The sequence below is a fragment of the Notamacropus eugenii genome, chromosome 1 (assembly GCF_028372415.1).
Source record: "Notamacropus eugenii isolate mMacEug1 chromosome 1, mMacEug1.pri_v2, whole genome shotgun sequence".
Lineage (NCBI taxonomy): Eukaryota > Metazoa > Chordata > Mammalia > Diprotodontia > Macropodidae > Notamacropus > Notamacropus eugenii.
Genome location: NC_092872.1, coordinates 27,470,259 through 27,496,276, shown reverse-complemented (window position 1 = coordinate 27,496,276; position 26,018 = coordinate 27,470,259). Strand labels below are relative to the sequence as shown.

At 34.6% G+C, this 26,018-nt stretch overlaps 1 protein-coding gene across 13 annotated transcripts in view; it reads left to right on the top strand.

Annotated features, from left to right (window-relative positions):
• CCDC171 (coiled-coil domain containing 171) overlaps positions 1-26,018 on the top strand; it is a 509,668-nt gene that overhangs the window by 321,944 nt on the left and 161,706 nt on the right. For all 13 annotated transcript variants that reach the window (XM_072655937.1, XM_072655913.1, XM_072655979.1 and 10 more), the window contains 2 exons: positions 16,369-16,514; positions 18,926-18,980. In XM_072655937.1, the coding sequence (XP_072512038.1) occupies positions 16,369-16,514; positions 18,926-18,980 (201 nt within the window). The remainder of the gene's footprint in view (positions 1-16,368; positions 16,515-18,925; positions 18,981-26,018) is intronic.

Below are 26,018 nucleotides of genomic sequence, written 5' to 3'. Positions count from 1 at the left end.
AGCCAGGTTTAAACTCATGAAGATGTCATATTCTGGTTCCAAGCCCAGTGCTCCATCCACTGTCACTTAGCTGCCCCAGCCAAATGATTCATACAGTCAGCTAATTTTCTAGCCTTATTTTGTCTTAAGATATTGCAAATAGGAAACCAGCCAGGAAGTCTGGAAGATGGTGGTTCAAATCCTGACTCTGGTACATGCTAGCTATGTGACCCAGTGTACATTATTTAACTTTTCAGTATCAAAAGCAATCTCTCAGAATGTATCTAGGAGGGAATTAGCAAATTGAAAATTCTTTTGACTGATGAATTCTTTAGATCTGGACCAAAAAAAAAGTTTAACATGTTTAATATCCTCACCACCTATTTGAATCGTTACTAGTGCAATTTCATACTAAGGTATAGTTCAGTGTTTCTGCAGTCACATATTCTTATGAAAATAATGTTTATCTTAAAAAATAATTGTGTGTATACATACACATTTCTCTTTACAGATGTAGGTTGCAGAATTTTTGAGAGCTAAATATTTTGAGTGCAAAATTTTTGATTTCTTTATACTGTTCTCATATTCAAAGGCCTTTTTTATAGTTAATAACTAGAATGTCTTTCATGGTGATAAGTATTAAATTGGGATACAATTTGATTTCCTCAATTATATCTTATACTACTGGCTGCATGGTTCTGTATATTTAAAAGAAAGATGGACGTTAATTGTTATAATATGTAAATTTGCTTCATCTTTACAGTTATGGAGACCTAGATCCCTTCTAATCACGCTGTATTGCTAATCCCACTTCCCAGCATTGGTGGTACCTCCTCCCTTGATTTACCATGATGAGGGGGTCAGAATATTCTTTGTTTCCCATTGCTACTTCCAGACCTGTCTTCTCCTACTATCACTCAGCAACCTCTCCTACTTTGAGGTACATATTATTCAAATTTGTCATTCAGTTTAGATCCTGGTAGTCTTCATTTACTGCCCTTCCTCTCCCTCTGTGTATATTCTATTTCTTTCTTTAATGAGTTTAGTTCCTGGTTCACTGCCTTTCTCCGTCGCCTGACTCCTGCCCTTATACTAGGGGACTTCAACAATATTCTTAACTTCTCAGTACCTCAGACTCCTCGATTACCATTACCTCTTCACCTGTTTTACCTTAGTTACACATCGAGGTGGTCGTGCACTTGATCTTGCTATAAGCCACAAATATGCTACTTCCATGTTCATGAACTCTGATGTTCTTTTTTGTGATTATAAGCTTTTATCATTCAACCAAGTAGTTTCATATGGGTAAACAAAATTTCTAGGATTATTTACTCATTTGTTGTAATTTCTCTTTTTTTCATGTTTAATTTTGATTTTACTTTTTCCTAGTCAAACTAGCTAGTTCATATCTTTTAAGCTCCTAATTTCCACAAAGCGGACATGCCTCCCCCTCCTTGTCTCCTTTAGAGCAGTGGGGGGCAGTGGGTGTGGAAGACTTCATTTGACTTTAGATTTTTTAAAAATTGTTATGGAACATTTTCTTTTCTTCTTTTCTTCATAACCTATTATAAGGGATAACTTTCAAGGAGTGGGTTGGTGGGGGAATACAATGGGAAATTACTGGCAATGTAAAATTAGAAGATGTCAATAAAATGCATTTTAAGCTTTTTTCAAAATTCAGTTCAATAAACCCAGTTCCCTAACTATTTTCTACCTACCAAGTCTAAGTCATAGTTCTGGGCTATGAAGATGCTTTAGCACTCCAGAGGGTTTGTTCTTATCAGGGTGAGAATAACCCTATTGATGCTCCTTTCCAGCATATATGTGCCTGATTATCTTATGTGATTCCTGTCCATAGAACTTTCCTGAAATCTTCCATAGAGCATCTACCTAATATTCCAGAGGCCTTCTATAGGTCTGGGGATGAAAATGCAAAATAACAGATCGTCTTTGTCCTTAAGGGGTTAAGAATAGATTGAAATTGTGATTGTCCCAGTCATTGTAATAATCCACTCTCTCAGTTTTTCTTCATCTTTAGCTGTTCCTTCTTTGTTTCCCTTGCTGGATACGTGTCCTTTCCCTAAGTTCTTAAGGTACATGGTCCCCAGTGTTCTTCCTTTCACCCTCCTCTCTGTCTCTCTCTCTGTCTCTGTCTCTCCCTGTCTCTCTCTCTTACTCACCACCTTAGGAGGTAATGCAGTTCTAACACTGAACTTGGAAGTTAATGTGTCCCCAAGAGGATGCACATTCCTTGAGGGTGGGGACTACTTTCATTTTTGTATTTGTGTTCCTATCAACTAGAACAATGCTTTTTCTTTCCTGGGCATTTTATAAATGTTCATTAAAATCAAATGAAATTAGTATAGTCCTTATGGATCTAGATGAACTAGAAGTATAAACATTTTTAAGGAAAAATTTTGTTAATCATAGTGATATAACATATATATGTAATTAAGTTAGGCTAGCAAATCCCATTTAAAATGAGGATATGTGTGTGTATATATATGTATGTATGTACACACGCATGTATCTCAAAATGGCATTTATCAATGCTGTACAAATTTTATATCTACCTTATCTTATCTGTCTGTCTATCTGTCTATGCATCTATCTCTCTTGGAGATGCCCATATTCCTTTTTAACCACAGACTCATTCAGAAAGGGAAAACATGGTAACTACATAACTCCTTTGTCTCATAATTTTTTAGTTTCCCATTAGGGGTCATTTGGACAAGAGATGAATGTTTGGAGTCTGTCTTTCAGGCATGTTTCCTTTTGTTACATACATTATAATTTCTCAAGCCCTTCCCACCTCTATTCTGGTCTCAGGGTTTTGTTAGTGGTTAATTGATCACACAGCTAAAGAAGCTGTTTGCCAGAACCTTCAGCTGCCAAGAAGCCTAAACTGTCAGTCAGACTGGGCACCACTGATAGATAGTAAGGTTTTTTCCCCCCACACTTTTATTTTTTCATAACAATATTGTAAAATATCTTTTAAATGGTAAAAGGTGCACATTTCTCCACAAAAACATTGTTCAAATCAATTAAATAATTAATTAATTGTATGCTGTATTGTCATTGATTCTCTTTACAAGTAGATAAAATCTTATTAATTTCTGGGCAGACTCCAACCAAAGAGTTAAACGAACTATTTCATTGTGGCCAGTGGATGAATACAAGAGCTTAAGCAATTAATTCTTCTTTAGTTATTTCAGGGGTATAATTTGGAATGTTACTATGTTTATTATGCATTTCATTCCTAAAGCAACTTTTTTGACTTCTGAATTCCTTGGCAAATTACGTTACTAAAATACATTTAGAGATTCTATGCTACAAAGATTCATTCTTTAATGTAGCTCATCTTTGTTTCAAATATTTCAGTGGAATTCCATCACAGTGAGCCCATGGCAATGAGCTACGTCTTGTTGTAATAACTCTGTAATGAGGCTGCCTTCTGCATTGCCAGTGGAAGAGAGGCTGAAGGGGTTATGCATGATATTGCTTAGAAAAAGTGCACTTTGCTGTTTTAGTTATGAACGGGTTTTGGAGAGGTTGTGTGTCTAGCATCAAATGATATCTCTGGAACTACAGGGGAATGTTTTAAGACCAGTCTGGCAGCGTGTCACTTGTTGGAAAGTTCACTGCTTTCTGTAAAAGAAAATAAAAGGAATTATCCAACATGGATCCATACTATCATTAATTTACAAATGATAGTCATGTACATTTCAGATCAACTTTACTTTGAAAATCCAATATTTAAATCTAATATTTAACTGGTCCTGCACTTTAGGTTCATTTTATAGAGTTCCACTCAAGTGGTGTAATGGAGAGATCAATGGTCTCAGAGACAAAAGATCTCAAATGTAACTCTCATTCTGATACTTTGTGTAAGACAGTAATCAAGTCACTTAAATCTTTTTGTTACTCAATTTTTCTCATCAATAAAGTGAGGATAATGTTTGTACTGATTATTTCTTAAGGAAAATTCTTTGTAAGTCTTAGTGTTAATATAAATTTGAGTTGTGGTAATGAGGATGACAGTGATTTTACAAACATGAGAGGTCCTGAAGCACAAATGCTTAGTTTACTGATGAGAGTAGGCTAGTAAGGAATATTGAAATCTCTTTCGGGGATGTATTCAAGGATAAATTAATATCAGCTTTTAAAGATATGCTATCACTTTTTCTCTCTTTACCGAGAATTTGATGAATGAATGACTTGGGGTAGTTACATGTCAGTGAGGTTTCTTATTAATGGATTTTGTTCAATATGCAGAGAACTACCAGTATGACTACTAAATATTTAAATTTTGAACAGAATCCTATTATAATAGTGAAAAGATTTTAAACTATATCATATGTGGATTGGTTGAAGGAAACAGGAGTGTTTAACTTGGAGCCGAAAAGACTTTAGGGCAACAGTTCTCTTCAAGTATTGGAAGGGCTATTATTGTAATATGGGTTTAGTTCATCTTGCTTGTCCCCAGAGGAAATAACTAGGAGATTAAGTAGAAGTTAGAAAGAGGCAAATTTTCACTTGATATAAGGAAAAATTTCTTGATAAGAGCCATCCAAAGGTGGAAAAGGCTATCTTGGGAGAGATGAATTTTCCAGTCTCTAGAGAACTTTAAAGGTAGGCTGGATGACTAGCTGGGGATTTTGTAGAGATGACTATTTACAATATTTATGCATTCAGTTAGATGAAGTGGTTATGTGAATTGTCACTGACTATTTTTTCCCTCTAACAATTCTAAGAGAGATTTAAACACTACATTGAAAAAAGGAATACTGATCTGTTATCAGTTCAGGTTAAAATTCCTAAGTAAGATTTTTGTTCAAGGTTAGGGGTTAAATTTTTTCTATGGAGATGTACCTTTGAATTTATAATAGTGGAAAAATATGTTTCCGTAGTCATATTTTCAGTATTTGAGCAGTTGTTTAGGAAACCCCAGGACTCTAGTGTACAAAGGTACAGTGAAGTAGTCAGGTTACAAATTATTAAACACCTATGATCAAAATAAAGAAAATGATTTTTTATGTTTATCTTTCAAACTTAAAATGGCCTAGATTTTAAAAATTGAGTCATTAGATTGTCCAAATTATTGAGCTCAATAATTGATAGAAATACAGATTATGTCTGAAACCATTTTCAATGTTTTAATCGTTTCTCAGAAGATTTGCTAAAGTTTATGCTGCAATGGTAAACAAAGCCTTTGAGAATGCAGGGGCACCTCTTGTCTTGATGATCTGTTTGTGTAAGACTTTGTTAAAATATTTTTTAGGTTAATTTCTTTTTCAGGAGCTTTAGCCATTCTGTTAAACAATGTAAAGAAGTGTTAAACACTTCTATTTGAACCATTTTTCAAACCAAAATTCCTTATGATTGTAATATGGAAACTCAAACCATAACCAACCAGTGCTCTATATAGTTATATATTTTCTTTATTTTTATACTCCATTTGGTACTTTTCTATTACATTAATTTACAGATTGAATTTAAATAATACTGTGAAAATACTCTTTGAATTTTGAATGATCATTTCCCCTTCTTTTTGTTAATATATCTAATTCAAGTCATTTAAAATATTGCCACACCCAAGAATTAGGCAACTTCAGGTAATGATGATCTCATGGATAAGAAACTGAGAAAGGAATTAAGTTTCAGAACTCCCTGAGTTTTCATACATACATAAAGACACATAAACACACACACCCACACACACACACTATATATCTATATCTATATATCTATATATATTATATGTATATATATACACACACATATATATGCATATATAGCTTAAGCCAAAACCATACATAATTTATTCTCTTACATTTCTAGGTCTCTTCTAAGAGAACTTAGAAACCACATCAAAGTTGATTTTATTATGATAGCATTATGCAGGTTGCCATCCTCAGGTAGTTTCTGTCTCATGAGATCTGTAGAACAGCTGATGTAGTTTGCTTTATATGCTGCAAAAACATTACTGTCACATTACTGGTTACATGCTGTGTGTCACAATAAATCTAGCTACTGCTTGTCTATTCTGCACTTTTCTGAGTATATTTTCCAGTTGAGAGAATTTCTGCTATTTTCTTCACAACACTCCTCCTCTTGTCTTTTGAGATACGTTAATATCTTGGTTCCCATCATTCCCACATCTCCCTCATTATTTAACCCTTGCCACCATTTTGTATACTATATGTGTCTTAATAATTTAGTCTTAAGTAAATTTTAAATGATCACAAATGTCTTTTTCTTTTTTCTTTCTGTTATTACATTTTAATATGTAGTTCTTTATTTTACTAGGGAAGACTATATTCCTTTTTTATTATGGGCAGAAATTTAGAAGTATATTTTCAAAGGAATATGTGGGAATATGTAACAGCATGGTTTCAATGATCAATAGATATTATACAGCAAAATCTTGCACTGTGATTTGAAATTTTAAAGGTGAATATCCACAGCTCATTTACTCAGTTTATTTGTGTTTCTTTTCCAAATCCAGTTTTGTTACTTATCTAATCATATACTTCCTATGATGGCCATATGTTTGGAAATACTTATCTGGACAAGGGGTAGATATTTGCATGTAATTTCATTTTTGCTTAATATTTATCACACATAGTTAGAGATATTTCTTTCTGTCTCTTCTGCTTTGGTGGTAGAGCTGTGTTAATTATCTGAGCATAAGTACTCTACAAAGTATAAAACAAGGCAGGGTGACATATAATACCAAATTCAATTCCAAATGCAGAAGGAATTTTATGCACGTTAGTATATATATATATATATATGTGTGTGTGTGTGTGTGTGTGTGTGTGTGTGTGTGTGTGTGTGTGTGTGTGTGCCTGTGCAATGTTTCCATTGTACTTCATGGTTTATAAAACATTCTAACTGTAATCCTTTAAGATGGATAAATTTAAAAAATTAATATTAAATTAATGACATAGAAGCTAGAAACAAATTCTATCTTGTTCCTTCCACTTCCTTTTACATAATCATATACTCTCACATTGTTAAGGCACCTCAGAAGGGTCCTGAAGTCTAATCTGCATCCAAACAGCATCAGTAAGAGGTTATCAGTCCCAGTTTCAGCCTTTGCTCAAGGGCCTGCACTAAAGTCATAGACTACATCTTGAGGGAGCCCATTCTACTTTTGGATATTGCTAACTGAGGCAATTTTCCTTCACATGCAGCCTATCTTACTCTGTACCTTCCATGCTTTCCTGTGAATTCTTCCCCTTTTGGCCCCGCTGAACACATCTTACTTCCTCTTCCACATGATAGCTTTTCAAATACTTTGAAGACTGGTGAGATTATACAGAATTCTTTGATAGATGCAACCAGCGAGAAAACTTGCTTCAGTGATCCTCTGATTATAAGTATCAAGTGAAGCATGAAACATCCCTAACAGAGTTTGCCACTGTCCCATACAGAGTCCTCCAGATAATTTTGCCTAAATGACATTGTTTACTGGCTGTAGAATGCTGCAGGACCTCCTCACTGACCTCGTAGACTCATTTTGTGAGTGCCTCAGTTTATAATAATTTTCAACCTGCCTTCTTTATGTAGATGTTATTAGAACAAATTTTACCTGTCTATAAAATGCCATCTTGTTGGAGAAATTTCCTTTTAGAAAAAGAGCTTTATAAAGTGGATTTGCAGTCCAGAGACTTAATAAATATCAGTTAATAAATGTTTATTAAGTGTTTGCTGTGTGCCAGACAGACACTGTGCTAAACTTGTGTGACTGTAGATATCACTTAACCATTCTTAGCTTCAATTTCTCATCTGAAAAAATGAGTATGTTGGCCAGATGATCCCAGATTTTACTTGTAGCTCTAAATTCTTTTATCTTCTTAATACTTTTTTTGATGAGAGAAATCCAGAATGATATAGCTTTATATTAGAATTTTCTGAGAAAATATGAAATGTTAAATTCACAGTTCCTTGTGAATGTATTGTTTGTGCCACACAATCAGTATATTAAAATCCTGTATACCTGTTACTAACATAAGAGAAAACTCAATAGCCAACATTTTCTGTTTCTTTTTTCATTCTCAATTTCTAGGAGCCTTCAGGTATTTTACTTAATCCATCCCAACATAGGACAGTATACCCCTAGGGAGCAGTAACAAATACCTTTTATTTATGCATTTTGGCTGTTCTTATGGTTAAGAAATTAGCTCATTGTCTTTGTTTTGTTTTTCCCACTATCATTTTGTACTGTTAGCTTTTTGTTCCAAATTAGTGAACCATTAGCTTTTATTCTGTAGGAATGCAGAGCCATAGACATTTCTCATTGGACAAGCTGCATCATCCCTTGGGTCACTGTCTTCCTGGTTGGTCTAATGGCCTAAAGCACTACTTGGTGTGCACCCTCATGTGGAAGACCTGTTTGACTATTCCCTGGACATCAAGCATCTATCAGGGATTCAGAGTGGTTCATTTTTGATGTATTCAAATCCATATGTAGAACTTTTTAGTGTTTGATACCATATGTAATAAGAAATTGTTTTAATGAGCAGCCTTAATTTTATAACTCTTATATTTTCAAAAATTTTTTTCATCACCATCACAGTTATGTCCTGTGTGCATTTTTTATAGTTTCACATTTTTGTCTGTGCTGAAGTGCACAGGCATATTTTTAGTAATTTTTTTATGCTAGATTTTAAAGAACTTTTCAAGAGGGCTGCAAAATAGATATCTACTTAATCAAATGTTTTGACAAGATGAGATAATGGACAAAATATTTTTTCAGTTCACAATTTATTATAAAAAGATTTCCAACCACAAATGTTTTAAGCCTGAGGAAAAAATGTATTTGTAGCACTTTAAATATCCCAGTGCTTTCCATTTTTGAAGTTTCCTATATCTTACTTGCTTTCCCCATTTCTTCACTTTTATTTCATCTTGTTAATTTAATCTCACCAATTGCAAATTGCTTATCATATTCTTCTTAAGACATGAGAATTCTGATAGTAAGTGAGTTTGTACATAAGGTACTCTGTGGACAATGGAGCACAACGTTCAATGATCCTATGAATTTCTAAATATATATAAAAATTACACTAAAGATCAGTTTACTAAGTATAGGCAACGTAGGGGCTTGATTTTTGAAAGCTATTTTAAAATCTTTTGTCTATAAAGTGAAAACTCAGCATCTTTAAGAATTAGCATTGTGACGTACTGGTTTTTTATGGATAGCGTTTTTTCCCCCCCTACTTTCTCTCTTTTTTTAAACTTATCTTATTTAGACTTCACTTTTTAACAATTGAAATTATTTGTAGCAATGTTTAAAGACAAATGCACTATCAGGTTTTGAAATTTTCTTAGTTTTGTAAATATTAAGGCCCAGGATACAAAGTGAGAGCTATATTGTGGATTAAGTGAAATATCTCAAGGCTGTGCTGTTCTGATAACTGAACCTGAAGTGACCTTTCTCAGACACAATTACAGAGCTGTATGTTTTTCCTTTAATTTCATCAGGGGTTTAATTAGTATACAAATAAAACTTCCCTTATCTTCCTTTCTACCTAATTGGCTTGTCTTCGCTTATATATGAAGTATGTGAAAGTGGGCTGTAATTAGGGTGACCGTGTTAACCTTTTTTTCTCAAACGTACTGTTGCCTAAAGGCCTCAAGGCCTAAAAACAGTGCTTTGGATTATTGCTTTGCAATCACTATGGGTGTCCCATAGGTTTTCTCATGAGCAGAAGGGCTTTGGGTGCTGCAGGTTCCCACTGCTTAACAGGATCTTCATTCTTCTCCCCACTAAATGTTTATTGATTATCTCACTGTTCCAGGCTCAGCCTCCAACAACTTAATATCAGGTGACAGTCAGGAGAGTTCTCCAAGTAATTAGAGTTGAGCATTGGGGGAACAATTAGGAGCAGAGTTATTAAACTTGATTTATCCTATTCTCTCCTGAACAGTTTCTTGGATATCAGAACATCACACTTTTCACAATCTACCCTGCTTGAGAAATTAGTGGCTAACCTGCTGCTTATCATTGCTGCCTCGCTGCCTGGAGGCGCACCCTCTTGGTTTCAGTCGCTCACTCGGAAATATTAGAGTCCATAAAGTTTATCAAGGGTTTTAATTAGATCAATCTGAACAGAAGAAAAAGAAGCTCAATAAAAAAGGCATATTATTTCAAGTGCAGTGTTAGGAATTTCAACAGTTCCCTTTTAATGCACAAAGGTAGGGGAGCTGGATGGGATGATAGGACTAAAATTTTGATTCTTCAAATCAACATTTGACCCTTGAAGAATGAGTGCCCTTGTGCCTGGGCCATTGAGTAGAATCTTTTCTACTTAGACAGTTAAGTCATTGGTGTTTGAATTTGTTTTGTGGGGGTATTCCTTACCCCTTTAAAATGTAGAGTAACGTTGTTAAATTTGATAGGCATTAAAAAAAATTGTACATGTAATTTCATTAGTTATAGGGACCTTCCTGTGAGGAACTTCCTTTCCTCTGCCTTCCTAATATAGATAACATTGCCCCTGTTCTCAAGTTTGCTTGGGGCATTGAGAGATTAAATGGTTTATCCAGGTTCATACAGCCCATAGATGCCAAGAAGTGGGAATGGAACACAGGTTTTCTTGACTCTTAGGCCAGCCCTCAATCCACTATGCCACATTTTCTCTTATGATTATTCTTGATTTTTTTGTTTTAATTTTTGGTTTAGCCACTTTGTAGAGCTTGCTTCTAACTGTCTATGTATATAGAACATTTTTTCAGAAGATTTTTTTGGTACTAATGTAGGGCGTTCATCCATCCATGAAGATGTCTATTCTGTAGGACAGAGTATGGTAGATGAATGATGTATGCAGTTGAAATGGCAATGACATGTATACATACACACACATGTATGTACCTGTGTTAATGTCATAATTTATATCTTTGAAATTGTTACAAAATTTTTAAAAAGTCAATTTTATACTGATGTCAAGACCTTGGGGTTGATTCTTCTATGGGGGAAGTTAGCATCGTTCTATTATAAAGCTATAGTCTATATCCTTCACCCCTGGCAGGTCTCTCAGACAGTAATTCTATTAACTATAACTGGGACTAGAAAAAAGGAAACCATTTACTGAAATATAATGTACCAAGCTCTACACTTGGAATTAGAAGACATCTCTTCAGATACCTACTTTGACTTCTATTAGCTTTATGATCATGATCAGGTCATGTAATTTATTTGAGCCTCAGTTTGCTGATTTGTAAAATGGGAATAACATTTCCATTATCTAACTTGCTAAAGTTATAATCTTCTACTTTCTCATGGTGTATGACTAAGAACCTAGATACTTGAAGATGATGGCAGTATAGGGCAAGATTTGGAACACCTTTTAAAACTGGAAAGGGTTTGATTATTTGTAAAATACTATTGACAGTACCTCTACAACATCTCTTCCAACTGTCTCATTTCCACTCCCACGTCCTTCTAGTTCAGGTTGTCATCACTTCTCATCTGAACCATTTTAATGTCTACCTAATTGGACCCATTATTTCACCAGTCTGGAAACCCAGGCCAATTCCAAGTGAACATTAATTTATAGTCGTACAGGTCCCTATGATCAGAGCAGTGACTTGGCCAGGATCATACTTCTAATAAGCATCAGAAATGTCTACCCAGCTTCATGTCTAGGACACATTTAGCCACTAAAGGTCCATTGCAATGACTTGAAATTGTATGACCACCTGTCAAGTTTCAACTAGAAACAAATTTCTTCAAGTCTTTTCCAATGCATTTTTAATATAGATACCAAAATAATCTACCTTAAGCATAGATTTTCCCATGACACTCTTGTGCTCAAGCTCCTTCATAGACCATTGCTTTTAGGATAAAATATAAACTCCTGATTTGAGCTTCTAAAACACTTCCCAGTCTGGCTTCAGCCTCCTTTTTAGGCTTATTATAGATTATGCCTTCTTGGCTCCTCCTTGTACTCTATGTTCTTTTCAGAATGGACTTTTGGCTCTTCCCTGAATCGGGCATTCCATCTCCTACCTCTTTTTCTTTGCACAGGTTGTCCTTCATGCTTCAAATGTCTTCTCTTCTCACCCCTACCTCTTGGAATCCTTCCTTCAAAGTTCAACTTATGTACCATCTCCTTTGGGAAGATTTTCTTAATATCCCCTAGTTGTTAGTGTTTTCTTTCTTTCCTTAAATTATTGATGTTTGAGCCATCAGTATGTGTGTGTGATCTGTTTACATACTGCATTTCTACAGTAGAATGTAAGCTCCTTGAGAACAGGGACTATTTTTCACTTTATCTTTGTATCTCCAGTGTCTAACAAAGTGCCTTGCACATAAAAGGCACTTAGTAAATATTTGTTGGATGGATAATATTATGACTCTGCAATGGACTGTATGATTTCTGTCAGAAAAGCATCCTAAGTTTGAAAATCTCAACACCAGATTTTTCTTAAGTGATAAAATTTTCAGACATAGCATTCCTCACAGACACCACCCACCGAGTCATTGAGACATAATCTGTTTCAAATGAAGAAAATATCCTTCTCCTAATTCCTCTTCTCCCCCTCATAATCCAACACATATCAGGTATCTAGTTTCTAGAGTTGTGAGGGAAAGTGTTTTATAAATCTTTATGTACTATATAAATGCATTGTTGTTAATAGGATCAAAAGGTCATAAATCAGAGTTGGCAAGGGACTTTAGAGGTCATATAGTTGAACACTAATTTTAGATAAGAAAGCTAAGGCCTCGAGAAGTTCAGTGACTTGTCCAAGATCACACTAATGATCTTGGACATTGGGCTTTCAAAGGCAATAACAAGATGCAAGCTTTAGTAGCTCCAACAAAACTAGAAGTCTTAGCCCAGTGATGGTTTCTAATGCATATAATGGTTTGTCATTCAAGGACAAATCCAGCAAAGCTTTGAGAATCTCCTTACAAGAAAGTTGGCTACTAGGTCTTAAAACCATTTGATCTTAGCTACTAATAAAACAGTCTAAAAAGGTGAGATATGTGTTATGGAAAGAAATACTCAATGATATGATAGATTCTTCATTTTTGCTCATTAATTCTACTGCTGAAAGTGGAACAACTCAAATGTATTCTACTAGTGACATCTTCATAAAGGAAGTACATATTTTTGCATTTTTACTTTGAAGATCTCAGGGGAATTCAGATTTCTAAATATGCTTTTATATTCCTAAGGAATTCCTTAATATTGGCAAGAGAAAGTTTCGTGTGGGTTTTGTAATTTGATATGTTTTACATTGTTGGAAATTTTCAAGGACCAGTTAATTCTGAAGATTTAACATTTTTGTTCCACTTAATAAGCATTTACTATACATTTATAATGAAACTCCTGAACTTTTGAAAGCATTAATGTTTTGCTTGGCATTAGTTTGTAATTAAGCTTTTATGTATGTACTATGTATGTTGTGCATATGTATGCAGCAAGTTATTTGGATCATTGCCTTATCAATGAGAAATATTTGAAAAAGTATGTTTTTGTGAAAAAAGATTATAAAAGAGAAGATAACAGTCAATAAACATTTATTAAGTGCCAATCTATGTACCAGACACTGTCCTGAGTGCTGGGGATACAAGTACAAAAAGGGAAAGATGTCCTTGCCCTCAAGGAGTTTATAATCTAACAAAGGAAGAGAATATACAAAAAGAAGCTGAAAAACTGGAGTGTAGTGGGGAGAAAAGGCACTGACCTTGGAGGCAGGGTGGAGAAATCAGTCAGAGAAGTCCCAAAGTAGTGCAGCCAGACGAGAAATGAGATTTCTGAGTAGACAATTCTTCTTACATGGATGTTTGTGGCCCCACCCTCCAGTCAAAGAGGCTGAGGTTAGAGATGAGGTAGAGAATTTAGGCAAATGAGACCTTACAGGATTATGAGATTATCCCACTAATGAATTTCTTGGGGCATGGTGGAGAACGCTGTTAGAGAAGTCCTAAAGTAGTGGAGCATGGTGAGAAATGAGGAGATACGAACAAAGAGTAAAATAATCATAAAGGCAGCAAATAGTTTTTAGCCTTTAGTTTACATTTTATCTATACATTAAGGAGCCACTTATTTCTAAAGAAAATTATATCCTTTATTTTTACCTATTTACCTTTCCCAATGTATCTCTCTTAACTCTGTGCTAGTCTTTGTAACAAAGAATGAAAAAGATGAAAAAAAAAACCCGATCAGCAAAACTGACCAACATTAAAAAAAAGTCTGATGTGAATTATAAGCATTGTTTGAAACGCATAGTGCCTACCTCTGTACAGAAAGGGAGGAAGTTCCTTATATTTCTCCTTTGGGGAACCACTCTAGGAAGGACCCATTATTTTACCACTATGGGAACCAAGACCAGTCCCAAATAATTAATTTATAGTCTTCAAAAGTTTACCGAGAATCAGAGAAATGACTTGGCTAGGACCATACTGCTTAGGAGCATTGGAAGTCATGTCTAGTACACATTTGTCCACTGAAGTTCCCTTGCAGTGGCTTGAAATTTTAGAACCAGCTGTCAAGTTTCAACCAGAAACAAATTATTTGAAAATGTAGAATCAAAAAATTCTGTATTAATAATCTTTTATTGTTGATTGATACTTGGTGAATAAATTTTTATTCATCGATGTCAACATTATAAATCTCCAGGTAAATTTAAATAATTTAGTTTTAACTTGCTAATTCCTACCTCCACTTTAAGAATTAGAGATTAACATGACAGTATATTACCCAGTCTTAAAGTTAGGAGAGAAGTGATAGGATGTCCCTGAATACAATCTATGCCTGAAAAAGAATTCCCTCGGTGACATATATGGTCATTCAGCCTTCACTTGAAGTCCTTTAGTAAAAGAGAAGCTACTTCATCCTGAGGTGCTCCACTGAATTTTCTAATAATTCTAATTGTTAGGAAATTTTTTCTTAAGCCTAATTTGCCCCATTAGCAGGCCACTACTTTTAGTTTTGCTCTCTGGGGTCTAGTTAAAAAAAATATCATCCATCTCTCACATAATAGCCTTTCAAATACTTGAAGAGTTAATAATCTAAATACTTAAAAGAAAAAATCTAATTTAATTATTAGAAGAACTATGCAGTAAAACCATTTGAAACTATAATAAAAATGACAATAAACTGGATATGACTTTTGTCCCCAAATTACCACTATAAACATATTCTCCAAGGAGATCAAAGAGAGAAAGGTCCCACATACAGAAAAAAAAAAATATTTATAGCAACTCTTTGTTGTAGGAAAGAACTGGTAAAAAAAAAAATGGATATCTTTCAGTTGTCTAATGGCTTAACAAATAATGGTATGTGAATATAGTGAAATATTATTGAGGTGTAATAATGGTGGCTGAATAATTTATAGAAACTTAAGAAGACTTGTTTGAACTGAGTCAGAGTGAAGTTAGGAGAACCAGATTAGTTTAAATGTTTGCTGACTTCAATAATGTAAAGGAAAACACCACTGAAAGACTTCCAAACTCTTGATCAATAAAGTGACTAATTTTAACTTCAAAAGACTGACACTGAAGTACCCTCTGCCTCAAGATAGAGAAATGGTAGATTATAAGTGTGGAATTAGGCATAAATCTTCAGGTTTGACTAATGTATTGATCTGTTTTGCTTAACTTTGTAACTTTGTCACAAAGGAAAGTTCTCTTGATTATGGAAAAATAACTGGGGCATGATAGCAATAGGAAAAAAGCATGAATTTTTAAATTTAAAATGATTTTAAAACATTTTAAAATGATTCAATAATTACATTGGTTCATTTAGCTTAAACATGATCATAGGGTGTTTTTGTTTGTTTTTGACAGCAAATACTGATTAAAAGAAAAATATATTCCTAGCTTCTTTAAGTGTATTTCCATACTCTCAATTTCTATAATATCAATACTATTGAATATTTTAAAGGATCTTGATCTGGCTCTTTTATTGTCTTGGATTGCCATTTAGCATTTATATTCTCTGGTGTGCTATGGTCCATGGGGATACAAAGAGTCAAGATGCAAGCAGACATGTAAATATGTAAAACTTTGGAGCTAAGTAATGGTAGAAAAAATATTTCTTTCTATGTTTTTATTTTAAGAACTTGAAGTTTTCATATATTCATAAATTTTGAGGGTGAATGATATTTTTTTGCCTTATACATTAAAACTAAATATTTCCAAAAGCAAGTATATAATATTGATAGCCACGTTATTTTTAAATCCTAGCAGATTTATAATTTTTAATTATCAAGTGAGTAAGAATTTTGTAGAAAATTTGTTAAACCTTGGTGTGTAATGGCCCCAATCTACTTTACAGTCAGTCGGTATTCTTTGTTTAATAGCCTATGGCATAAATTGAAGTTAATTATCGGGGCTGACAAGTAACTCTGTTTTCTGTCTGCTTGCAGAGTCTCTCTGAGGCAAAGATGGAGCTGAGAAGAAAAGATCAATCTTTGCGTCAGCTCAATAGACATCTTACCCAGCTGGAGCAGGACAAGCGGCGACTAGAGGAGAGCATCCATGATGCAGAGAGTGCCCTCCGCATGGCAGCAAAGTGAGCATGCAGACCTTGGGGAGATCACTTAAAACAGACAAAAAGATCAATTCTTACTTTCATGAGCAGGGTTTTAGCCCTGGATAATACAGTGTTAGCAAACAAAAGTACAGCTACTTCTCTTTGAAATTCACTGATACAGTCTTAAAAAAGAAAACTTTGCTCAACATAGTAAGGGTGTATGTTAAGGAGAAACTTCAGAAAAGCATAAAAGTCCTGTACAGTCTTACAATACACATAGTTTTGACTTTCTTTAGTCATTGCCTCTGAAGCTCTTGTGTTACTGAGAATGAAATATTTGATTCATCTTTTTAAAAGTCACATCTTATTTACCAATTTTTCTCACATACTTCTTCGAAGATTGAACTCTGTTTATATTATCTTGTAGTTCACAAAACATTTGTGTAAGTAAATGGTAAGTAAGTTAGGAAGATCAATATGTTTATTTTGGAATTTTTAGTGACAATATCAATATGTAGGAAAATTTTAAGAAAGGGGCTTCATTATGAATTTTGGTTTTTCTGACCGTATATAACAATTGAAATTACTTTATGAAGAAAAAAAGAGATTGAGAAACTGCATAAATGTAGAAAGGATATATTTTGTATTCTTAGCAGTAATGAAATTGCAATCAACCATTAAACTGAAACTGAAAATTTTTCTTGATACTTTTTATTTTTCTCTCCCATAAAATTCTGAAGAAAATTTATTTTTCCTTGTACAGTGACATAATATAACAATAATCTGCTTAGAGTATATAATAGTATTAACACAATTTATGTGATAATGACAATAATTTAACAGTATTCTCACAAAGCTACCCTGAAGTAAGAGGGAAACCACCAGATTAAATCTCAGGGAAGGGAGTTAGGAATTTTTGACTTCACATCTGTAGATTCATTCCTGGCTGTCTTTGGAGAAATCACTTTTGCTCAATTAAAAGATTGACTGACAGAAAAGCCAACCATATTTATCACCCATGTACAAATAATAATTTATATTTTATAAATATGTCTCTGTGTATGTATATATGTGTACATATTTCTGGTCTAACTATGTGGGAAATGCTACCATGTAGAAATTCCCTCTCTTGATAAAAATCAGCAACCTATTTCTAACTTATATTCTTAGAAAGTTATTTGGGACACTAAGAAACTAAATAACATTGCTTTTCATGTAGCCCATAAGTCAGAGGTAGAGTTTCAATCCACATCTTACTAGTTCCAAAACCAACCTTCTATCCTCTAGGTCATGTGCCTCTCAATATGTATACCAACCTTATCCAAGTAGACATAGGCATGTGTTTTTATACATAATTATATATTCATATAGAGAGGCAGCATATATGAGAGACAGGATGGCATAATATGTCTATGAAGGTATGATACAAAATCTTGTAGGAATATAGCATTGTATACCCATGTTTTTACATATATATGTGTGTGTGTGTGTGTGTGTGTGTGTGTGTGTGTGTGTGTGTGTGTGTGTGTGTATGTGTGTAAATTTTAAAAATTCATGTAACTTAAGTTTAAAAATTCATGTAACTTCAGTTTTGCCTTAAAGCTTTACCAATTCTGTAGTTAACCAATGGTAACAGTGTGACTTTGGAAATATCACTTAACCTGTCTTAGTTTCAGTTTCCTCAGCTGTCAAATGAGGTGATTAGAACTCATCATCTCTAATTCCCTTCCAATTCTAACTTTCTCTGATTCTAAGAAAATTAAATGATTTAACTTTATTTGTAAAGTCCTCTTATGTTAATGAACAGGAAAACTAAAAAACATTGTTATTAAGATTTTACACAATCTATAAGTCTATTTCACTGTAATAGAAGAGCAATGTAATAGTAGCTAATTTTTTAAAATAGTTTTTTACCTTTAGTAATTATGTTTATTAACTATTTCAAAAATTCACGTACATCTAATAAAGTAAATGCCATTTTATGATAATTTTACATATTCCTAGTCAAAAGCAATGATGTAGATTTTTGTTAAATTTTATAACACAGAAGATGATACACATGAAATAAAGGCCAAAGTCTGTTTTGGGTAATGTTTGTATTCATAATATATGGACACAAGTGTGATTTTAGAAATATTTTTTCAAGAGAATAATTCAGGCTTTAATTTCTTTAGCACATTTTCCATTATGAACAATATGTTTATTCTTTTAACTTGAAACTTTATCCTTAAAGTCCTCTCCTTCCTATGAAGTTCTCCTCCCCTTAGTAATTTGACAATTTAACAGTATGAATTGAGGAGGGGGGAAGAATACTATTAATAAGTCAGTTTACACATTTTTGAAGGAATATTAACCTTTATTCTTAACAATAATGATTTATATTAGTTTATTACTGTTTTAATAAAATTTTTATTTATATAAAACCCAATGTTTTCCTTTTCTTTTTATAGAGACAAAGAATGTGTTGCTAATCATATGAGATCAGTGGAAAGTGCTCTTCATAAGGTAATACTATTTATTTTTATAATTTTATTCAGCTTTGTTATTATACCATTTACTTGACTTTGTTTTATTAAAAACATATGAAGTACTTTTGCTCATTTAAAAATATTTTAGATAAAATCCCTTAATTAGTTATGAAAATACTATATTATTTCAAAAGATAAATAAATACATTTCTTACTTTTATTGCCTCAAAATTTATGCAAATTAAAAACTCTGCCCCTTGAGTATTCTTTATTCTTTTAATAAAATTATGGAAATGAAAATTGTCCCCAAACTGCTGTAACTGCACTTGAATCATTTGTGGTCTTTGCTGAATGAACTAGAGGTCATTTAAGAATTTCGCATGTCTCCTAATCATAAAATGTTTGACCACATAGCCTATCCCATTACCACTGTGGAGCCTGCTGCCCTCGAAATACAAACCTAATATATTGCCTTCGTAGTACTTAGATACCTTAGCATGACTATAAATGTGTTTAATTAAAATTTATCCTTCATCCTTTATAAAAATGAAATAAAATAAAAAGAATGGAACAGAGACATATAGAAAATGCAATCATAATTCTTAAACTATAACTTTTATTTTAAAATGTAGACATTTGAACTGTTTATATGTATCTTTATTTGTACATATGTACATATGTACATATACATATGTATATAGGTGTATGTGTGTGCACATGTAAAAATATATGCATATATGTATACAATATACATTAGAGTTGAAAGGGAACTTAAATATCTTCTAGTTTGTCATCATCATTTATTAAAAGAGGCAACTGAGATCCAGACAGATATAGTAACTTACCTAAGATTATACACCTAGTGACTGACAGAACTTGAACTGAAACCCTGTGTGTTCTTGACTCCCAGTCTTGTGTCATAGGCTGGCTGAGGCTGCCCAGCCAGGCTGGAGGGCAGGGTGAGGAACTGTGGTTTCCATTCACTGATCGTTGGTGGGAATCAGTCTGTAGGAGTCATAGAAGAATGGGAAGGCATAGGAAGAAATCCTGTGGTTTGTGTCAAGGAGAATCACTTCATAAGAATTCAGGAAAGTGTGTGTGTGTTTGTGTGTTTGTGTAAAGGTGCCGATCAATAGCAGATAAGATTATATCAGGTAACCAAGAGTGGGTGTCTGTTGGCAGCAACAGGAAGAGATTGTGGAGCTTCTATTGTTCTAGAGGGCAGCAATTTAGACTTCTGTCTTCTTCTCTAGTTGCTGCCTGCATGTACCTGATCTCACTGTCTCTCACCCTCTCCATTTCCAATCTCTTGTCAGGACCTGTCACTTTTACCTTTGAAACATCTCTCAAATACGCCCCCTTCTCTCCTCTGACACTGCCAGCACTCTGGTGCACATCCTCATCTCCACACACCTTCATTATTACAGGAGCCTGCCCCATCCTCAGGTCTCTCCAAATCCAAGCCAACTGATTTTCCTCAAACACAGATCTAATCATGTCATCTTCTCTACTCAGTAGATTCCATTGGCTTCCTATTGTCTCCAGGTGGGAATACAAAATGATCTGCTTGAACTTTATAAAGTAGCTGCCTCCTGCTTTTCAGGCTTCTCCCACTTTACTCCCTGACGTGAACACTTCAGTCCAGTGATGCTGGCCTCCTGATTATTCTACAGCAAGACACGCCCTCTGTTGGCTTCCAGGTGTTCTCTCTGGCTGTCCCCAATGTCTAGAATGCCTTCCTTTAGGTCTCAAATAAAATCTCCCCTTCTACAGTGCTTTCAGGCTTTTCATGATTTTCTCTTTATCCTGTATAGAACTTGCTTTATATTTATTGTTTGGGTGTTGTCTCCTCCATTAGAATGTGAGTTCCTTGAGGGCAGAGACTAATTTTTATCTCTTTTTGTATCTCTAGTTCTTAGCACAGTGCCTGGTGCTTAGCAGGTGCTTAATATTTTTGATTGACTGATTTATGCATGTATTTTAGCTGGTGCTGTCATAGTCCCTCTTCCCAGGAGGCTTCCTTCTTCCCCAGACACCATATCTGCATGCACACTATTTGTAAGAGTTATGAGCTAACTCAGGGGTGTGAAGATTTAAGAGTGAGTTCTCAAGTGTGTTTCTTAGGCCTGTTATCTTCAGTCTGACTGGTGGAATTGAACATCTTAGTAGCATAGTAATTGAGTTACGGGGCAATGTAATCTGAAGCAGTCATGGAACTTTCATGGTAATGCCTGGTGAAATAGAGAGTGAATCTTCCTGAAACTGGGGGATTTCTAAGCAGGTCTAACTAGAAGGCCACAGTGCTGATGCCTAGGTGATCAGAAAGTATCTTTGGTTTCTGTCTTCCAATTTTCAAGGAAGGGTCAGCTAGATTTTAAGATTGTTTGTTTGTCTCTCTCTATGTATATGCATATATAAATTACATGTATTTATATAATCTCATCCATCAATGATCTAGTGATGATTTGCTTATCAACTTATAGTTTGTAGAGCATGTTGTAAGTTAAATAGAAGGGCTTAGTTCTTCTAGGAAGCAGTGAATACAAGTTCAAATGAGGCTGTGAGTGTGGGAGGGCAATACCATAACTGATGAATTACCATTAACATGTTCTGGGTGGGTGTGTCATACAGGAAGGATAACTCTTCAGAATTCTGTCCAGTGAAGGACATTTCCTGGGCAATCATAACTTTATTGTTGCCTCTTTGACAATACTGAGTTCACTGATTGCTGCTTTTGAGAATCTGACTTGTTCATTCCATATGACTATTGGACTGGCTTAATATAGTGAGTACTCAATGAAGAGTGCTTCCTTATAGTGTGTAATGATGTGCTCAAAAAGGCCATAAAGGTGTAAAACTTTGCAGAGTAGAAAGTGACCAATTTCTGGTAAAGCAGGAGATACAGACTGGTAGAAAGAGGAGCATTGTTGTGAAAGTACCAAATACCGCTATGACTGAGTTCTAGTCATGGGTTGGGTAGGACTATGATAAAATCTAGGGGATGATGCTGCCCAGGATTGTGATGGCATTTGTAACAGCAGTAACAATAATAATTGTAATGATAATCATAGCATTTATGCAGTATTTCAAGGTCTGCAGGTACTTTGCATATGTATCTGATAAGTAGCAGTTCTGATATATAGCAAGAGCCCAGTGGGCTTGTCAGCTGGCCAATTCTTCATTACAAGTACAACCTACCATTTGATGACCTAGTTTGTCAGAAGAGTTAGACTCTGCCCTTTGCATGAACAGACAGACTCTGTAGTGGGGACAGAACTTCTTATTTGCTATGCTTAAAAAAGAAGCCTGCCAATTTGATAGTTTACTCTGAAAATGTGGGGAATCTCAGTGCGCTGCAACTGAAGAGGCTAAGGAGGCTGTTGAAATGGCCAGTTAATCTTTTCCTTGAAGATGATGATTTAACTCCAGAGGCATTTTAAGGTTAGAGAGGCACAAGATCCATATATTAAAACAGCTTCTCTTTGGATGGTTCATCTGAACATACTGTTTTGCCATTCTGGTCAGCTGCTTATGAAGATGAAGGGTACCCTATCCCTCCATGTCCTTGCTAGGGCCTGTGGTAGCAAAAAGAGAAGGGATGGGGAATTTAAATTGTCATAGATCAGTTGAGGTCATTTACTTATACTATTTTACTATTTACTATTTACTTCTACTACCAGGGGAGTATTGAGTTCCAAACTGTGATCTCTTCCAAAAATTAGCCTGTGAAAAGATCTACCAAGAGATAGGAAGGGAGTAAGCAGAAACTTTCCCACTTTTTGGCTTGACATTTTCACGCATAGGAAGATCTGTCTACATGTAAATGTGAAAGAACTAGTGAACAAAGGTGCTAAGATGGAGGAACCAAGAGCAAATTGAGTAGCTCGACAGGAATTAGGTGTCCACAGATAGGTAATGAACAAGGACAGAGCTCATGAGCATTGAAACAGATCTTTGAATGCTCCTTCCCTGACTACAGGTTAGTGCCACTGGTGTCCATAGCTTTTTGTCTATGAATATTAGGTAGCAGTGATACCATCTGCAATAGCATCTATAACAGAGGCCTTTCACTCCTTCTGCAGTCTGACTTCTGACCTTGTCATTCAACCAAAACTGCTCTTTCAAAAAATTATTAATGATCTCTTAATCACCAGGTCTAAGGGTCTTTTTTCAGTCCTCGTCCTTCTTTAAGCCTTTTGCTCTCTTTGATACTGTTGATCACCTTCTTCTCTTTGATACTTTTTTTCTCTAGGTTTTCATGACTCTGCTCTCTTTTGGTCTTTTTCCTCTCTGCCTGCCTGCTCCTCTGTTGTCTTTGCTGGATTTTCATCCATTTCACACCAGTTAACTGAAGGTGTCCCACAGGGATGCCAGGACTCTGTCCTCAGGCCTCTTCTCTTGTCCCAATTTACTGTTTCACTTGGTAATCTCATTCACATCTCTGTGGACTTCTAGTCTCACATCTCTAATTGCCTGTTGGGCATCTTGAACTGGATGTCTCATAGACATCATAAACTCAGCATATCCAAAACTGAATTTGTTACCTTCATTCCCCACCCCTCTCCCCTCTTCCTAACCTCTCTATTACTGTAGAGGGTACCACCATCTTCCTACTTATCTAGGTCTACAACTAGATGTCATCCTCAACTCTCTCACTCTCTCTTACCCTCCATTTCTAATGAGCAATCAAGTTCTATCATTTTTATCTTTTTAACAGTACTCATATGTACCTCTTTCTCTTCTTCAAAATGGCAGGTGTCATTAACTCCTGCTGCAAGTCTCTCCAATCCATCCTCCACTTAGCTGTTAAATTGGTTTTCCTAAAATTGAAGTCAGACCCTAACCCTTGATTCAATAAAATTTAGTGGTTCCCAATTACCTCCAGGATCCAATATAAAATCTGTTTAGCTGTTTCAGTTCTTTATAACCTGTGGCTGCTCCCAACTCCCTTTCCGTTCCTTCCCTTACTCTGTGAACTGGTGACCTTGCTCCTGTGATCCTTGCTGTTCTTTGCACACAACACTTGGAGCATTTCTCCCATGCCTAGCACTCTCTCTGTCTTCATCTCCACTCTCTTGCTTCCCTGGCCTCTTTCAGGTGTCAGCTAGCCCCACCTTCTGCAAGATCCTGCTCAGTTTTAGTGCCTTCACTCTGAAGTTTATGCAGTTGATGTCCTGTTTTGTACCTCATTGCTTGCATATTGTCTTCTCCATTAGAGTGTGAACTCCTTGAGAACAATTATTGATTTCCTTCGTGTCTCCAGCTCTGAACCTGGCATTGGGTTGGGGAATTGAAGTTGTCATAGACCGATTGAGGCCAGACTATCCTATTCCCAATCCATTTTATTGTGATGTGCAACATTGTAACTTCATTGTAATTTATCAGCATAGTTTCTGGCACTCTGAAATTAAGCACTGATGGTGCTTAATAAATGTTTATTGACTAATTATTAGGAAAAGCAAAATATTCTGTATATGCACAAACATGCACATTTAGTACTAAAAACATACTAAAGGTCCAAAGAAATATATTCTTTTCATTAACAAATAGTAGAAATTTGTGTCTCCTGATGCCAAATATCATACTAAAATGCAAAATGTAGGAATTTTGCATGAATATGGTTAGTAAATATATCACATTCAAGACTATTTTCTGAATATAATGAAATTGTTGCTTTAAATTGAATTATTTTAAAAATACTTCAAAGATTTCACCCTCCCAAAGGATACTATCAAACAAATATCTAACTCCTAGACAGTTTAATTTATTGGGCCTTTCTTTTTAACTTGGATATTAAAAGAGGCTAATTTTACATCTGCCGTGCTAAAATATTAAATGTAGTCTTCTGGATGATGTTTATTTTGTGGAACATTTTAGACTATATAATTTCCTCATTTAAAAAAGTTTAGTCAGCTGGTATATTTGTTTTTTAAAAAATTCTGTAAATGTACCTGTGTGATAAATGTAAAATTTAGTTATGCCAGGAAATATTTTTTTGCTACATTACTTATGTTTAGTAAATCTTTTCACAGGAAAAGCCAGTTACTGCATGTACATAACAAATTTTTTATCCAGTTGGAATTAACGTTTGATTGCAAACCCTGCCAACCTAGTAGCAATAAATGTTGGATAGCAGCTGCTGCGGGAAATAGATAGGGAGAGTCAGGGGGAAACTTCGTTAAGAAACGTAAATGACATACCTTCTGATTCTTTAAGAGGATGGCAAAATATTCTTTTATCTATAATCAGGACAGTTGCAACTAGACAGTCATAATTCATGCATCTCTTGAATTTCATCACATTTTTTTGACCTCATTGTTATAGTGAAATGGAAGAATCCCTATATTCATAAATATCCTGTGAATCCCAGTTTTGCTCTGTAATGCCTAACAATCTTTGCTTTATTCAACTTGTAGATAATTACACTTATCTTAATTCTATTTTCTAGTAATATTTTTGGTTACTTTTACATTTTGAGTTGTATTATAGAAATTTCCATAAATTATTGAAGTTAATGATCTCTTCTCAATGAAATTATGTTGGTTGGTATGAAGGGTAAAAAAGAAGTTTTTATAAAGTGCCATAGGCGTTCCTCCTCAGCTATCCACAGAAGAGATTCCCCACCTTCTAATTCAGGTACAGAAGCACCATATCCCTACTTGCCATGTTTGCCCTTCAGCCCATATACTAAAATTAGAACAATGTAATCTTGTTTTTCTTTAGAAATTTAGAATTTAGAATTCAGAATTGGGACAAAGAAAAATTCTGGATCTTTCCTTAACACAGGAGTATATGTTATTGCTATCTCTTAGCCGCCACATTTTCCCTTAAAAATTTAAACATAATTTATCTTTTATATCAGTTATTATTCCAGATGTTGAACCCATTTTTGTTTGAGAATAATTGTTAATGCTTGTGTAACACTTAACAAATTACATTTTCTTTATAGAAATATTATTTTCTACCATAAGTCTATAATTCTGTTTTCAGAGTTTTATTAAGTACATGTATGTTCTTGAAGTAGATGCATTCAAATTATCTACCCTAAATCCTAAAATTATATAAGGAAGTTAGT